Source organism: Bubalus kerabau, chromosome 1, assembly GCF_029407905.1.
Source record: "Bubalus kerabau isolate K-KA32 ecotype Philippines breed swamp buffalo chromosome 1, PCC_UOA_SB_1v2, whole genome shotgun sequence".
Taxonomy (NCBI): domain Eukaryota; kingdom Metazoa; phylum Chordata; class Mammalia; order Artiodactyla; family Bovidae; genus Bubalus; species Bubalus kerabau.
The window spans coordinates 52,291,458-52,308,999 of NC_073624.1; the positions used below are offsets into that span (position 1 = coordinate 52,291,458).

At 42.5% G+C, this 17,542-nt stretch overlaps 1 protein-coding gene across 1 annotated transcript in view; it reads right to left on the reverse strand.

The window, feature by feature from the left end:
* Window positions 1-4,018: 4,018 nt before the first annotated feature.
* POLR3B (RNA polymerase III subunit B) overlaps window positions 4,019-17,542 on the reverse strand; it is a 118,462-nt gene continuing 104,938 nt past the window's right edge. Inside the window, exons 24-28 of the mRNA XM_055574888.1 lie at window positions 17,304-17,407; window positions 16,584-16,750; window positions 11,739-11,852; window positions 10,221-10,394; window positions 4,019-4,760 (exon numbers count right to left, since the gene is read on the reverse strand). Of these exons, the coding sequence (XP_055430863.1) occupies window positions 4,631-4,760; window positions 10,221-10,394; window positions 11,739-11,852; window positions 16,584-16,750; window positions 17,304-17,407 (689 nt within the window). The 3' untranslated portion in view covers window positions 4,019-4,630. The remainder of the gene's footprint in view (window positions 4,761-10,220; window positions 10,395-11,738; window positions 11,853-16,583; window positions 16,751-17,303; window positions 17,408-17,542) is intronic.

A 17,542-nucleotide genomic window follows, 5' to 3' on the forward strand; every position in this document is an offset into this window, starting at 1 on the left:
AGGTGTTGGCCCCAAACGCTCTGAAGCAGCTGAAAACTATCCTAATATATAGCACCCAATCAAGCCCCTCCCCGCCTTGACTAGACTCTCCGCACATGGAAGTGTTTTGAGATCTGGTTCTGTGGGCTCCCGCACCGACGACAGGCCTCACTTTGATGTCAGCGATAAAATGGTTGTTCCAGGGAAGTGTGTTCTTTAATCCCACCACCCTCCTTCCCCCTCATCACCGTGAACCAGGGCAGCTTTCACAAACAGCTTTGGTAGAATCCTCCAGTCTCTGCCCTTGGCCCTGGTTCCTATACTCTTTCTTCCAAAGGAAACCAGGGGCTTACTTTTCCTGACCCTTTCCTGATGAGGCCAGTCCTGGCAGCGGTGCAAGTGAGGAGTCTGAACACTCTCACTGTGTGCCTGTCACGCGCCAGGCACTGTGCTGAGTCACTTAGACATATTATCTCATTTAACCTTTAAAAGGGGCCCTGGCTGTCAGTTTTGTTACTTTTTCCCATTTTGAAAATGGATAAACTAAAGCAAAGATAACATGATAGTTGGGGTGACAAAGCCATTAGATGAACAGGCTGAACAACAGGTTTAGAATCTATGTTCTTTTTAAAAACTTAACTTGTTGAAGTATAATGTGTATTCAGAAAAGTGAAAAATCCTGTGTATGTAGCTCAGTGTATGTTCATAAACACCCATATAACCAACTTAGGTACAAAAAAAAAAAAAAAAAAAATACAGCCAGCACCCTAGAAGCCCCTTGTACTACATAGTCACCAGCCACCCAACTCTGCACAGGAACTGTTATCAAGATTTCTTAGATCATACATTAGTTTTGCTTATTTTTGAATTTAAATGGAATCAATACAGTATGTATTCTTTTGTATTTAGCTTTTTTTTTTTAACCCACTATTACCGCTGTGAGATTATCTGTGATCTGTGTGAGGCTTTTCATCACTACATAGTGTTCCACTTGCAAACATGCTATAACAGATCTATTTCATCATTAATAGTAGTAGTAGTTGTTGCTCAGTCATGTCTGACTCTTTTTGACCCCATGGGCTGTAGCCCGCCAGGCTCCTCTGTCCATGGGATTTCGCAGGGCAAGTATACCGGAGTGGGCTGTCATTTCCTCTATATCACATTGTTAATAGGCAGGGGTTATTTATAAGTCAGGGCTACTACATCAGCGCTATTAGAAACATTTCTGCTCCTGCCTACTGATAAGACACACGCACACATTTCTGATGGGCACACACATCCAGGAACGGGACTGCTGAGCATGTTCAGCTTTAAAAGACACTGCGAGCAGGCCAGCCGGTGCTGTCAGGCGCTGGCAAATGCCTTGATGGGTATGATGGACTGAACTGTGCCTCTCCAAAATTCCTGTGTTGAAGCCCCAACTCCCAATGTGGCTTTATTTGCAGACAGGGACTTTAAGGAAGTAATTAACGTTAAATGACATCACAGGTGTTCTTTGAAACAGAGGAGACCCAGAGCTCACTCATTCTCCTAACACACACAGAAGAAAGGACACAGTGAGGGGTGGCTGTCTGCAGCCAGGAAGAAACAAGAGTCCGCACCAGAGACCAAACCTGTCAGCACCTTGATCCTGGACTCTGAATCTCCAGAACTGTGAGAAAATAAATGTCTATTGTGTAACCGCCCAGTCTGCAGCATCCAGAGCGGACTACTACGAGGGGAAAAGTGGTAGAGAAGCTGGGTTCGCCTCAGGAAGCTTGCTTTCTATTTGGGATCTTGGCCTTTCTAGGCCTGTCCTCTTGGCCATACTGAGCCCACAGTTTTGTCTCCCCAGCCCTTGGACTCACCAAAGCTCAGGAAAGGGTGCAGTCTTGCAGTGGCTTGGGCCTGGCTTTTTAGCCCTTCATCCTTGAGCCAATGTCAGCCTGGCAAAGCCCGGAGGGGAAAAGGCACTTTGAGAGTGGCCTGCAAAAGGTTATTTATCATTCCTGGAAATGGAAATCTAAATGGTCATTTTTTTAAAATAAGGAACTTACAAAATAAAGCTGTTGCTGCTGCTGCTGCTAAGTTGCATCAGTTGTGTCCGACTCTGTGCGACCCCATAGACGGCAGCCCACCAGGCTCCCCCGTCCCTGGGATTCTCCAGGCAAGAACACTGGAGTGGCTTGCCATTTCCTTCTCCAATGCAGGAAAGTGACAAGTGAAAGTGAAGTCGCTCAGTCGTGTCCGACTCTTTGCAGCTCACCAGGCTCCTCCGTCCATGGGATTTTCCAGGCAAGAGTACTGGAGTGGGGTGCCATTGCCTTCTCCGAAATAAAGCTGTAGTGGAGCTCATATCAATTCTGGGTTCTTTTCATCAAAATATTATTCAGTCAACTAGTTACTCAAATGGTGTGTCTGCTGGTTTTTGAAATTACTAACCTGACACAATTTTTTGCTCTAAGGAGGTCTCAGTTTGGAACCCACACTTTCTAGATCTTTGTTAACTTGGAGAACTGGGAACTTCCTAGCCAAATTCCCTTCAGAACTGACTGAATTGTTTTTGAAAAAAGAAGTTTAAGAATTCAAATACTCAGTGGCACTTGAATTAAAAAAAAAAAAAACAAAAAACTGTCACATTTAGTGACTGAAAAATAGAATCCTGTGGATGATGGTCAGAGTTGCACAATGTGAATGTACTTAGTGCCCCTGAACTGTACAGTTATTGGTTAAAATAGCACATAAAATATAAATAAATAAATAGCACATAAAATAGTATGTGAATTTCACAATAAAAAAAAATTTCAAAAAAAAAAAAAAACCCCAGAAAAATAAGAATCCTGGATGAAACCCAAAGTGAGCCCTCCAAATCAGGAACCCTGGTCTCCAGGCCCCTACTGTTCCCCATCAGCAGTGGGGCACAGGGTGAGTCAGCCACCTGGAGCTTCAGCTTCTTGGGCTGTTTCAGAAACTTCAGAGCACAGCTAACCCTCAGCACTGCCGGGTTAAGCCTCAGCACTGGTTGACGGGCAGTGTCCCATGACTAGTGGCGTCTGGTCTCCTCCACTGGGCTCTGAGCCCCTTGGGGCAGCAGTCGTGTCCTGCCCCTTCTATCCTCAGTACAGGGTCTCACAATGGGGATGTGATGAAGCCCCCGTGCCAGCACTCTGCATGCTGGCAGCCCCTCCCAGGGGTCACTGTCGTGGCATGCCTCACGGGGCAGGGCTACGGCATCTCTAGCAGAGTTGATAGTGAGTTGTCATGTAACAGGAAATAGTCAAAGTTACCGTACAAAGCTCCTTATACGGCCCGCAAAATGCAGGACATACACATTCAATCTAGTAGAGTCATCTTCAGGCACCAACACTCTTGAGAACAACAAAGCCAGATGCAAAGAAGGAACCACCAGCTGAAGCAAGAGATTTGGGCATGCAAACCCCTCTGCCTTTGTAAATCCTACCCAGTCCCTGAAGGGAACAGAGACATGTGGAGACAGCTGGAGAAGGTCTGCTCCCTGGCACTCCATCCTGAGAAACCTCAGGACCTGAGTGAGACTGTTGAGGTTGGCTTCCCATATCAGTGACTAGCCTGGATCCCTCTTTCAGAGGTCCCAGAACAGTAGCTTGGTAACGCCTCTGAACAAGTCTGTGGTAGTTTAACATGGATACACCCTGTTTCTCAACCTTATCTGACACTGGACCTTGATTCTAGAACACCTATTAATATTCTGTGGCACAAGCTGAATGTGACATGCTGGGGACCTGGCCTTAGACCACTATTCAAAGCTTTTCTGACTTACAAACAATCCCTAACACAAATATTTATCTGGCTTCAGGGCAAAGCAATTAAGAACAACCTATTATAGAATCGGATGAAGAGTGCTGTCCAATTAAAAACCAAATGAACAGCTAAACATCCTGGCAGGAATGGAAGGGATGGAAAACTTAACAAAGCATCCATGGAATTATTTTCAGATACTCAACAAATGTTACTGCATATGATCATGGCGGTTCAGAAGAGTAGCAGTTAGTCCTTAAGACAAGGTGACATCCTTGGTAAACTTAAGAGGGTAGGAAGACATTTATTAATAGAATTAAAAAGTTGGGTGTATAAAGACAAGATTCAATTGTTGGGAAAATTTATCCCCTCACTGCACCAGACAAGAAAGACCCCGCTTATCCTCTCAGCTTCCTGCTGTTGTTTTCCTATAGACACAGCTCAGAACAGCCTCCCAGACAAAGGAGTCAACCAACTCAAACAGATTCTTCCTGTTTCCTAAGAATCTTGAGTTTTCTTTGACCCTAAACATTATTTTCTTAAGGAGGAAGGTCTTTCTAATGAGTGAATTTCAAGATACCAGGCCATAAATAAAAGTTTATCTTTTAGTTCACATCCACTTGTGAATCACATTTGGTACATGGACAAGAGACTTCACTAGAGTCTGTATTGTTGGCACGTCTCCCGTGGCATGAGGCTCGTTGATGGAGGTTGCTCAGCCAAGTTTCCCGATGTATAAGAAGCCTCTCCATCAATTATGTGGTTTGTTTTTTTTGAGAGAGAGAACAATTCAAAGGATGTTTGAACACCCCAGAGTAGAGGTGGTCCTCATCTCTTCCGCTTTCCACTGCGTTGGACATATCAACCGTTCTTTTAAAATAACCATCTGCCATCCTTACTCATTGTATTTGGACAGTTTCAGTCTGGGGATGATGTTCATGGACTGCAGTTCCTGGAAGAGCAGCTTGCAGGCGTACGGGATGCGCAGGGAGGATACGTGGCAGGACGACTTGCAGAAGTGGCACCTGAAACCAAGTCAGCTGCGTTAGAGGGACAGCAACTCGGGGGCAGAGGCAGCGCGAAGGAAGGGAAGATGCGCTCTGCCCATTCCACGACCATCCTATTGAGTTCCCTCATTTCCTAGTCCTCACACTATCATTCACACTATCAAATAAGTATGTATGAAAGTGAAAGTGTCAGTCACTCAGTGATGTCCGACTCTCTGTGACCCCATGGACTGTAGCCCACCAGGCTCCTCTATCCATCAAATTCTCTGGGCAAGAATACTAGGGTGGGTTGCCATTTCCTTCTTCAAATATTTATGTACACACCCCCGGAATAAAAAGAAGCATCCAAGGCAGGAAAAGAAAAAAACAAACCAAATACCACTCCCCCAGTTTTAAAAGCACATACTTTTAATCAGTTGCATCCACACTTCTAGACCTTTTTCTTTAAAATGCAAAATATCTGCCTATACACTTGTTTTGAATGAGGCCCAGAAATTTGAACTATCTGAAAGTTACTCAGATTTAGTCTTTGTTGTTGAAAGAATTTCAAAACAATTTAGTCCCTATCCCTGTAGTTGAAAAGCTACTACTGCTCTATACAATTCTAGACAAGATGCTCAATTTGCTTTCTGTCACTGAAATGCTTGAAGTGTGATGGGCAAGAGAAGACTTTCATACAGGAAGGTGGTGTCAGTCACGTGCTACTTATTTTTCCAGTGCTCTTCAAGCATAGATATTTCCCTTAGTCCTGGAGGCCACTGTGCTCACAATGCACTGATTCCTGTGTGTGTTCATGTATTCCCATTTTATCCTCACAACAGCACCCGCTCCGAGCCAACGTATCTGCTCTTTCAATTAGTTTTCTTTTCTCTTCCTTCAGGAAAAGTCAGTGAACTGAACCTACATCTTAATCAATGGCTACAATGGAAGAAGGGTCCCAGGAGAGAAGCTGAATTATTCTCTTAGGTTTCAGACCAAAATAGGACCTCACCCTGTATCTCAAGGGTCTGGGGTACCTGGGACAATAGATTTCCAGTATATATCCTGAAACTTAACAGGTAGAAAACTGGATCCTCCCAGGTAACAGGGTGCAAAATGAATGTAGGAGGGACAGCAACCATGGCTTAGAAGAGTCAGTGCTGACTGGGGGCTGGAGGGAGATTCCTTAGTGATGGGCAGAACAGAGCAGTAAGACAACGTGTGTTAAACACGTAGAGGTGTGTGTCATTTCACTGAGTAACCACAAAAGTGGCACAAGAATGTTCATGGTCAAACTGGTTATAACGGCATAAAGCTAGAACTCACATGTCCAATAAATTACTGGTTCTGTGATTACAGGACATTTATGCAGAAGAACCCTGTGCAGCCAGACCCAGATTAGTGAAATGTAAAGGTGATCAGGACACAGTGTGGAGTGAAAAAGCAGTCTACTCAACAGTGAGATTACATGGAGGGTTCTCAGACGGGTTTCAGTAAATGTATGAAGCTTCCAAAATCATCTGTAACCAGATTTTTTGGTGCATATAACTTTATTTTTATGCTATTATCAGAATCTCAAAGGGGTTCATGATTTAAAGTAAAAAAGGGTACAGACTATTTGGAGAAGGAAATGGCAACCCACTCCAGTGTTCTTGCCTAGAGAATCCCATGGACAAAGGAGCCTGGTGGGCTACAGTCCATGAGTTGGACATGACTTAGTAACTAAACCACAGAACAACTGGCAAACAGAAATGTCCCCAAAGGGTCACTAAAATGTTGACAGTGGTCATCTGTGGGTGGCAGGAATTTGTATTGTCACAAACATGACAATTTTTTCTATATATATGTATTTTTTACAACTGAATATAATAAAAATATTCAGGGGTCATTTTTGCCATCAGTAAAATAAAGCTTTATTAATTTTAGAAAAGCATTAAGGCTGAGAATTTGAACGAGATGGTGGGTGACTATGCAGATATGAACTTTACAAGGAGAGATGGAGGGAAAAAGGACAAACCACGATGGACCCATGCCCGGGTCCCCACCAGGGGACCTGCAGAGACCTTAACAAGCACTGTGGAGATCTGATTCCATCAACACTAATAATAGGAACATTATGGATGACTTTTTCCTAAAAGACTACCTAAAAACCTCATTAATGCATTACAGTTTATGAATTATGTTTTTAAATGTGCCTGGGTTGATCTAGTTTATTCTGGAATCATGTTCATGCTTTAACTAAACTGGAGAAATGGATTTAACTGGGGGAATGTCTTGCTGATTCTCCTGACCAGTACATTATCCTGTGACTTCAATCCAAGCTCATCTGTTTAAAGTTTCCATATGTGCTGATTCATAATCCAGAAAGTCCACTAATCTTCTCTATTATTAAATATTTCTCATCATTTAAGATGTTCCAGTGCATATATACATGCATAAATATATACAGATAAAACATGCACATATATACAGATAAAATACACATAAATAAAAATATATAATGTTTTACCCTATTTCTGAAAGAGTTCCAAAGGAAGAGACTTTACCCAAACAACAAGAAAAGAAACTGATTTTTTAAGGCGAAGGCAGTGGAAGGAGGCTGTGGCTTCACATGAGGAATGACTGTCCAGTAAAATATCCTCTACGAGCTAATTATCCGAATAGGGATTTTCTTTTCTCGGCAGTTTTCCTCTCTTTTGTGACTTACGCCCTCCGTGTCTTCTGCAGAACAACAGTCTTGCTGTAAACATCCCCATAGCAATGCCTTACTAATGTGCAAATCACTGACAAAAGGCCAGTTTCAAGGTTCTGAACTGCTCTAATTACTCAGCCTCCATTGTGCTGTTCATTAAAGAGCGACTTCCTCCAACAAATGCCCCGTGCTCCCTCCCACACAACCCAGCGCGCCTGATCAGGTAAGGACGGGAAAATGACAGCATCATTAGGCCCCTCTGCTAGGAAGCAGCGCAAGGAGGGTGCCAGACTCCCAGAGTGGGTGAGGATTTTATTTTTTTATGTTGGCAACAAGGGTTGAGTGGTCTGTAAGCAGGCTACTCAAAATCAGACCTACGGCATATCTATGTCTGTTTAATTACAGTAAAGACCCTTAAACTGTATAACCTGAGTTAGTCCTCTTTCAAGGGATTTCAAATACAATACACATTGAACACATGAGCTTCAAAATCAGGCACTGCCATCAAACGATCAGCAGCAAAGGAGATGAGAATTTAACAGAAGAACGAGGAGATCAACCACAGCTTATATGAGTTTCCCCGAGTATTCAGCGGAAGACAGGGGAAGGTTTTCAAAGTATGTGAATGAAGCTCACCTGCTTCCGTTCTTTTTTGCTCTTTCTCTTCCCTGTCACACACACACTCTCTCTTTCTTCTTTGAGTGGGAGGCACAGGAGGGAATGTGGGGAGAATGGAGAAGAAAAGGAAACTCTGAAGTCTCATGATCCCTGTTCTTAATAAAATGATTCCTCTGCACCATCTTTTCAAAATAAATTACTTTGAGATCCTTGTGCCAGAGGATGGCTGTCTACGAACCAGGAGGTAGGCCTTCTCCAGACAGCACATCTGCTGAAACCTTGATCTTGAACTTCCCTGCCTCCATATATGTGAACAATACGTGCTTGTAGTTTAAACTTAAAAAAAAAAAAGTCCTTGCACCAAATTAGAAGACTTAAGCATAGTAAAACTAGTTCCAGGCATCTCGCTATTACACATTTTGTTGGTGTGTTACATAGCCAGAACAATAAAAAGCAAACTCAATATGCATTTCAAAAGACAAACAGACATCTCAGAATTGAAACACCCCCTCCCATGTCACTGATAAAGCAATGCCCAGGCTTATGCTTAGAATACTGTCGCCTCCTCTCTGCCATCGTGTGAAAGGAACAAAGTGCAAACAGCCACCTCTTGTGTTGGGTTTTTAATACGAAATGATTTCTTCACAGATAAGAAGAAACAGACGACTCCTTCTCAACTATTTTACACCAAAAAAAAAAAAAAAAAAAAAAAATCATTAACTGGCTAAAGGGTTTTGTTGTGTAACTAGCAAGGTATATACAGTGTTCAAAGAAGTTCACTCATTCCAACTCTTGATTTGCTTTCATTCACCAAGAAACTGGCAGCAACACATGGCAAAAAGTTGGGGTTCTCTCTGGAAGGAGGCTCTGAAGCGGGACACAGTGGGGGAAGGGGCTCTGCGAGAGTGGGTGAGGGAGTTGAGGCTATTTCCTGTTCCACAGCATCTGCCTTATACCCTGCTAGACCTCATCTCTGGCAGAAGAGTGAGTAAACAACCAGGGAACTGCTGGCCCTCCTGCCTGCAGGGGTATTTCAGGGCTCTGGATCATGACTAACCTAAGGAGAGCAGCTGCTCTTCAGTGGTGGAGCAGAACCAGTATAAGGAGGAAAACACGCACAAACAAAAAATACGGAGTATCATCTTTTAACTGGCCTGTGTACTGAACTCAACACAGAAATTACAAAGTTTATGAATTATGCAATTTATCTATGGATAATCCTAAGCAATTATATTTGATTTAGCATCAAAAAGGCCCCAGGCTGGAGAAGCAGAGGTAGACAAGACAGAGTGGAGTTAGAATGAGCTAGAAGACAAGCTCCCTGTGAGCAGCCATTCATCTGTCCTATTCACCACTATAACTCTGGGGCCTAGAACAGTGTCTGGCATGTAGCTGATTCTTACTCAATGTTTGTTGAGTGAAAAACCGAGACAGACGTGGTCTCTGACTTCAGGGAATTCACAGGCCAAATGTAAAGCAGAGAGGGTACAGACAAGGTCCAGGCTCTGCCACCAATTTGCTATAAGAGCTGGGGCAACATACCTGGTTCTTTGGGTTTGAGGTTAAACAAGGGCATTTGACACGGTCTTCTATTGAAGGATACTAGTTAAAATATGCTATAATTCTGAATCTGCTAGTATTTACAGATGAATAGTGTTATAAAAACAGAGAAGGCGATGGCACCCCACTCTAGTACTCTTGCCTGGAAAATCCCATGGATGGAGGAGCCTGGTGGGCTGTAGTCCATGGGGTCGCTAAGAGTCGGACACCACTGAGTGACTTCATTTTCACTTTTCACTTTCTTGCATTGGAGAAGGAAATGGCAACCCACCCCAGTGTTCTTGCCTGTAGAATCGTGGGGACGGGGGAGCCTGGTGGGCTGCCGTCTATGGAGTCGCACAGAGTTGGACACGACTGAAGAGATTTAGCAGTAGCAGCAGCAGTGTTATAAAAGGTACTTGAGATAACATTAAAAAGAAGACAAAGTCTCCTTGGGAGTTTAAACTGTAGTGGTCGTAGAGAGCAGAACATTAGGCAGACAAACTAAGCATGTACATACAGAATCCTGAATTCCGGAATGCCTGGATAGGGAAGGCTGCAGAATATGTGGGGAAGATGCAAGTTGAAACTCTGAGCTGTGATTTAAGAGGCAAGGGATGTGGTGCGAGAGACACGTGGTATCCACTTACCAGCCGGAGTACCCCAGAAGTCCGCATTGCCCACAGACATCAACCTCAAAGGCGTCACTTGAAATCATTAGTCTCTCTAGTAAAAGCATACTGGCTCCATAACCGATTAAACAGTCACGTTCCATTTCTCCAAGACGCAAACCACCATCGCGAGATCGACCTTCAGTGGGCTGCCTTTGGAACAAGTCAGACAAATGTGTTGGTACTAAACAAAGAGGCAGCATCACATGCTGGCTAAAAGCACAAGGCTACAGAGCACGGCTCACCTGGATTCAAACTGCTTCTATTTTTTAAAATTAATTTCCTATTGGTGTATAGTTGCTTTATAGTGTTGTGTTAGTTTCTGCTGTACAGCAAAGTGAATCAGCTATATATATACCTATATCCACTTTTTTTCGGATTTCCTTCCCAGTTAGGTCACTACAGATCACTGAATAGAGATCCTTGTGTGATACAGTAGGTTCTCATTAGTTATTTATTTTATACAATCCCAATCTCCCAATTCATCCCACCCTCTCCTTCCTTGGTATCCATAAATTTGTTCTCTACATCTATGACTCTGTTTCTGCTTTGTAAATAAGCCCATCTATACCATTTTCCTAGATTCCACATGTAAGTGATATTGTATGGTATTTGTCAAACTGCTTGTAGACAGTGACCAAAAGCATGCTGCTCAGCCTCTCAGTCTCATTTGTAAAAATGCATGTAAGACAATCTAGCCCAAAGAGCCTTCAATGAGAAGAGACGTAACCCGAGTGGCTGCTAATATTATCATTAGATGGAAATAATAATCACACAATCCTCTGTGACACAACAGTAAGTTAAAATATAATCACACAGAACAGCAGTGCTAGCGTTACTATCACCATCACTATCATCATTATCAGCACCGGAGAGTCGTCCAATCAGGGGAGAAAGTCTTTTGAGTATTTTCAAAGATGTCTCAGTTCTCTGTTATTTAAAAATAGAAAAACTAAGCAGAACACACTATGGAAGAAACCTGGGTGCCCAATAGCTATTGCCAGGGCTCCAGAGAGGAGCTTTACTACTAAGATATAAATTAAACATGGGAAGAAGCAGAGAGAGTTTTCTATAAAATTTGGAATAGATCAGGAATCCCCTGGAAGGATGGAGTTCTGAGCCAGATGGGAGGTTCCCCAGAGACTGGGAAGGTTCTGTGTGTCCCACTCAGGCCGTTCCTTCTTGTATGAGAACTGGCCCCTAAATGGACTTCCTGTGGTTTCCGTATCTGCTGGGCTTGAGAATACTTTAAAAGGTTAGGGACCCAAGCCCCAACTGGTACAGGATAAATGACTTTGTTAGGAGACTACTGGCAAGACCTTCCATAGGTTTGCTTACCTATGAATTGATTTTCAATTGGTGGCTATTTTCTCACTTTAATCAGACATGTGAATTTTGTTGATGCCTACCTAACACCCTAAATTTTGACATCTGCCTACTGCTACATCTGAGAAATGCAACGTAGACTTGACTACATTATAAATGCTTTTCTCTTACCTGGTAAGGACAGCTCGTGGTCCCCGGGCCCGGGCATGCATCTTATCAAGCACCATGTGTTTCAGTTTCTGATAGTATACAGGGCCAAAATAGATGTATGCTTCCAAGGGCTCACTGCAAGAAAGGTCAGAGTTTTAGGTTAAGGAACTAAGTTTGGGCTAACAAGAGACAACCGTTTTTAGGACTCATCACTGGCAGGTCCTAATCTGTTTTTTGAATGAGTTTATGACTGAATGAATGGGCAAGAGAGTGACTTTCAGACTGCAGTAAACAAAATGCTAGAACTGAAAAAATAAAAGTACCACAGATGCAATAAAAGATATACTGTTCAATTAGAAATCAAAATTTATGAACACTGTGTGCATGTATCTCTTCAAATTAGGGTTTTTGGTTTTTTTGGATATACAACCTGGAATGGAATTCCTGAGTCATATGGTAGTTTTTATTTTTTGCTTTCTCAGAAATCTCCATACTGTTTTTACAGTGGCTGCACCGATTTACATTCCCACCAACAGTGTACAAGGGCTCCTTTTTCTCCACATCCTCTCCAACATTTGTTCTTTTTGTTAGCCATTCTGACAGGTGTGAGGTGGTATCTCATTGTGGTTTTGATCTGCATTTCCGATAACTAGCAATGCTGAATATCTTTTCATGTGCCTGTTGGCCATCTGCATGTCCTCTTTGGAGAAAGTCTATTCAGTTCTTCTATCCAGTTTTTAATTAGGTTTTTGTTTTTTTAATGTTGAGCCATATAAGCTGTTTTTATGTATTGGATATTAACCCTGTCCACTTACCAGTCTTATCATTTGCAAATATCTTCTCCCATTCATTAGATTATCTTTTTGTTTTATTGATGTTTCTTTTGCTGTGCAAAAGCTTTTCAGTTTAATTAGGTCCCATTTGCTTATTTTTGCTTTTGTATTCTTTGCTTTAGGAGATGGATAAAAAAAATATTGCTGCAATTTATGTCAAAGAGTATTCTGCCTATGTTTTTTTCTTGAAGTTTTATAGTATCTAGTCCTGCATTTCAGTCTTTCATCCATTTTAAGTTTGTTTTTGTGTATGGTGTTAGAGTTTGTTCTAATTTCATTCTTTTACATGTAGCTGTCCAGTTTTCCCAGCACCACGTATTGAAAAGACTGTCTTTTCTCCACCGTATATTCCTGCCTCCTTTGTCACAGATTAATTAACCATAGTGTGTGGGCTTATTTCTGGGATTTCTATCCTGTTCCATTGATCTGTTTGTTTTTATGCCAATACCATCCTGTTTTGATTACTATAGCTTTGTAGTACAGTCTGAAGTTAGGGAGAGTGATTCCTCCAGCTCTACTCTTCCTTCTCAAGATTGTTTTGGCTCTTTGGGGTCTTTTGTGTTTCCATACAACATTTAAAAATTATTTACAATCACCAAGGTATGGAAGCAATCTAAGTGTCCATCAACAGATGAGTGGATAAAGAAGATGTGGTAATATCTATATGATGGAACGCTACTCAGGCATAAAGAAGAATGACATTTTGCCATTTGCAGCAACACGGGTGAACTTGCAGGGCCTTATGCTAAGTGAAAACGCGAGAGAAAGTCTAATACCATATGATGTCACTTATATGTGGAATCTAAAAATTATAGCAAATTAGTAAATAAAACAAAAAAGAACCAGACTCATAAAGAACAGACTACTGGTTACCAGTGAGGAGAGGGAAGAGAAAGGGGCAGTATAGGGGTAGGAGAAAAAGGGTTATTATGGGATTATATGAAACCATGTGTGAAACTTTTGAAAATCATAAAGCACTATAAAATGAAGAGTCTTTCATTCAATTAAAAAGAATAGTGAAAAAAATGTAAACAGGTTGTGAAAGAGTGTATATAGGACAACCCCTCTTTCACGGTTGCCACCCTTGTCAAGTCACCTTCCTTTCTTGCCTGGACCACTGCAGACAATCCTCTGATCTGTCTCTCTGCTTCTACTCTTATCTCTTAACAATCTATTCTTTACACAATAAGCCAGAGTGATTCCTTCTAAAACAGAGCTCACAGCAGGTCATTCTTCTGCTCTAAATTCCCAGTGGTTTCCCATTACATTCAGAATCTGTATCACCCAAACTGTGTATCATGGCCACAAGGTCTAACACAAGCTGGTTCCTGTCCACCTGACTCATTTTCTACTCCCTCTCCCCACCACACAACTCTACTTCAGCAACACTGGCTTCTTCACTGCTCCTCAAATGTAGCATGCCTGTCTGCTTCAGGGCCTTTGCACTCACTGTCCCCTCTGCCTGAAACAGTCTTCACCAGGTACTCATGTGGCTCTGTCAAATACGCCACCTCTTCAGAGAGATGCACCCTGATGGGGTCCTCCTTGCACCACAGCATCACAGTGCCAGGGCATTGTCTCAGCTCTCACCTAGGTTATATTTTGTCCAGAGTATTTGTCACTGTTTGGTATTAAAAAATACATTTGTTATTTCTCTGATTATCGCCTCTTTTCCCCAGGAGAAGTCAACTCTGCAGGATAAGCACTTCATCTCCTTGTCACTGTGGTCCCTGCACTAATGACTCTGCCTGGCACACAACTGGCACTTGGTCAACATCTGTCACATAGCTGACTCATGAGCCTTTAGAAAAGGTGTACTAAGAGTTTCAAAAGAGAGTGAATATTTAAATGCTTTGATAGTAGAAAGCTTTTTTCTTCAGTTTGGAGCAAGAGCAGCCAGAAAGATGCCTTTAAAAACATGTATAACTGCCCCAGAACTTCTTCCTCAAAAGAAAGGAAGCATCTAGTATGTTCCTTCTAACTCATGACTTAATCCATAACTCAGTCCAGGGAGGGAGGGACTGTCTTCCCTCTGTTTAAGATGAAGAAATAGGCACAGAGGGCTAAATAAGAGCTGGTGAGTGGTACAGTGACTCAAATCCAGGGCTTTCCCTACTAAGTAAATTTTGGGCCACAGCCTGATGCAAGATGGAAAGAGCAAAGAAAACAAAAGACACAGCAGAGAGGACACAAAAGCACCTGCCCCTGCTTGCGTGGTATACATCTTACAGTGCTTTCAGCACCACTAGCAAAGACTTTTACATCTATCAAGCCATTCTGCTGGCTTAAGTACAGCCAGACTCTTGGAAGACACAGTAGAGTGAAAGGCTCAATGGACAGGGTGTCAGGAGACACTATTCTCACCCTAGGCCTGTCACAAAGTAATTGCAGGATCTCTCTATCTCAGTTTTCTTATTTGTACAAGGGGGTCACAATGACCCCCTTTCTTTCCAGCTTTTAATAATAAATGATTCTATTTCTCCACTGTATGGCTCTTCATGGTAGAATTTCTGGAACTCTGTCACCTAACGCCATTCTATCATTAACTGAATAAAGCCATATGCAATTTTTTCTCCTAACTATGCTCTTTTATATGACAAGAGATGAAAGCTGGTGGGTGAATATGTTTGTAAGTCCTGTGTGGAACTTTAAACTAACAAGCTAAAACAGTGTTTCTCAAACTTTGCCACTGAGATGAATGGCTTGGCTGGAGGCACTGGAGAAGGTGGTGTAGACATAGTCTACAGTTTTGTTCACAGGAAGCAGGGCACAACCCATTCAAATCTTCCAGTAAAATTATGTTCAGAAGGTCCACCAAATTGAGTTACCAGTTCTGCACACCTTCTGGTCAACTACTGCATTATTTCTGGATGAGAAGCAAAGCGTAAAATGATCAGTTGAGCAAAGACAACTTTTCTTTTGAAATGGACATTAGCTATTTCACGGAATCATTTTTGAAATGGACCATCACTTTTTTCCTGTAATGTGATTTTCTATAATATCTCAACCATGATACACCTAAAGAAATTCACATTATTACAGTCTGGGTAGATCATCTGAGAAAGTAATCTATATCTTTTAATGTCTAGTGACAAATCTCAATGGTCAGATGCACAGGTCAGGGACCATGTCTATTCTGTTCACTGTTATATACTTAGGTGTTTAACATGCTGTTGGAGAATGAATGTGCAAACATTAGGCCTCAGGCTATCTGTTAGAGCACAAAATGCCTGAAATTCATCATAGAAGTACAGAGAAAGGTCAACAGTTAAGAGACTTTGTATTATACACAATTGATGTGTTGTTTAAAAGTTGTGTAGTAATCCTAGTAAATAAGATCTTTTCTACTTTTTAAATGAGAACCTCCTCAGCAAAACAGCATTCCTGAATTTATCAGTTTTTTAATTAAAAAAAAAAATTATTTATTTGTTTATATTTTTGGCTGTGCTGGATCTGTGTTGCTATATAGGCTTTTCTCTAGTTGCAGCAAGCAGGTAGGGGCTACTCTTTCCTGCAGTGGGCAGGCTTCTCTAGTTGCAGAGCACAGGCTCTAGGTGCACAGGCTTCAGTAACTGTGGCGCGTGGGCTCAGTAGCTGCAGCTTCCGGGACCTAGAGCACAGGCTCAATAGTTGTGGCATGTGGGCTTAGTTGCTCCGAGGCATGTGGGGTCTTCCCCGAGCAGGGATCAAATCTGTGTATCTTGCATTGGCAGGCAAATTCTTTACCACTGAGCCACCCCGGAAGCCCTAGTTTTCTAAATTCGAACTTTTCTTCTCTCCGCTTCCCCAGTTTAACTGAGATATAATTCACATACAACATCAGAACAGTATACAGAGTGCTGACGTGCGACACACATGTTGTAAAGTCATGACCACCAGAGCTTAGCTCCCACATCCAGCACCAACCTGGATTTTCTTGTTTCAGATTTTTTTAAAAAGTCCAGCTGTATATTTTAAGGGCTCTTAAGTCTTATCAGACTTTTACTTTAATAAAATCATGCTTTTCCTTTAAGATGTCTAAACACACACTCACCCTGTGATGCCAGATGTAACGTAGTCTTTCCCTAAGTAGTTATAACCGTGGCGGACGAGGTCCTCACACACATCCTTCACTTTACTGCCTCCAAACGCGGTGCCGTAGTGGAATCTGCCATCTAACACGCCGGCCTTGCCTGCCAACAGCTCGATTAGCTTTCCCACCTGCGTGATGTGAACAGATTTAAGTAACACCTTCCTGTGGTGCAGGAATTCTGTTGGTTTATTTAGCTCTGGCCTTCCTTCCCCCCAAAGATTATGAGACTATTACTCTTAATAAGAGTGACAAATTAAGAGCAGCAAATATTTACCCTCTCTTACTGTGACCTAAGTTTATGCCTCCAAAACCCCAATGGGATAGATACTATTATCTCCCTCTGTTAGCCCACGAGGAAACTGAAGAACAAGGGGTTAAGCGACTTTGAAGTCCCAAGGCTGGTCAGTGGTGGAGCCAGGCTGACCAATGACAACCACGGAGAGGGAGATGCATTAGGTTTGATATGACGGAATCTTTTGCTGGGGAGTAATTTCGTCACTCAGAAGACTGCCATTGAAGAACAGCCCAGGCCTCTCTGCCTCCCCTTGTTAGATCAGCCCACCTGGTCAGGAACCTATTTTTGCTCAAAGGGCCCTTTCTGAAAATCAGTTTCAGGGTCCCGTCTCCTCCAACTGCCTTGCCCTCTTTCTTAAAAGCAGCATCTCTGAAAAACGGACTGACCGTCATTCGAGATGGGAAACCATGAGGGTTCATGATGATGTCCGGACAGATGCCAGAGTCACAGAATGGCATGTCTTCCTGAGGGACGATCAAGCCGCAGACACCTGGGGGAGAGAAGATTTCGAGCCGCGTACAGCCAGTCGGCAGGAAGGAAGAGCACAGAACTGAACCGGGATCTCCTCATTGCCATTTCTATCTCCGGTGCTCTCAAACCTTCTCCGTGGTCTCTATCAGGAGTT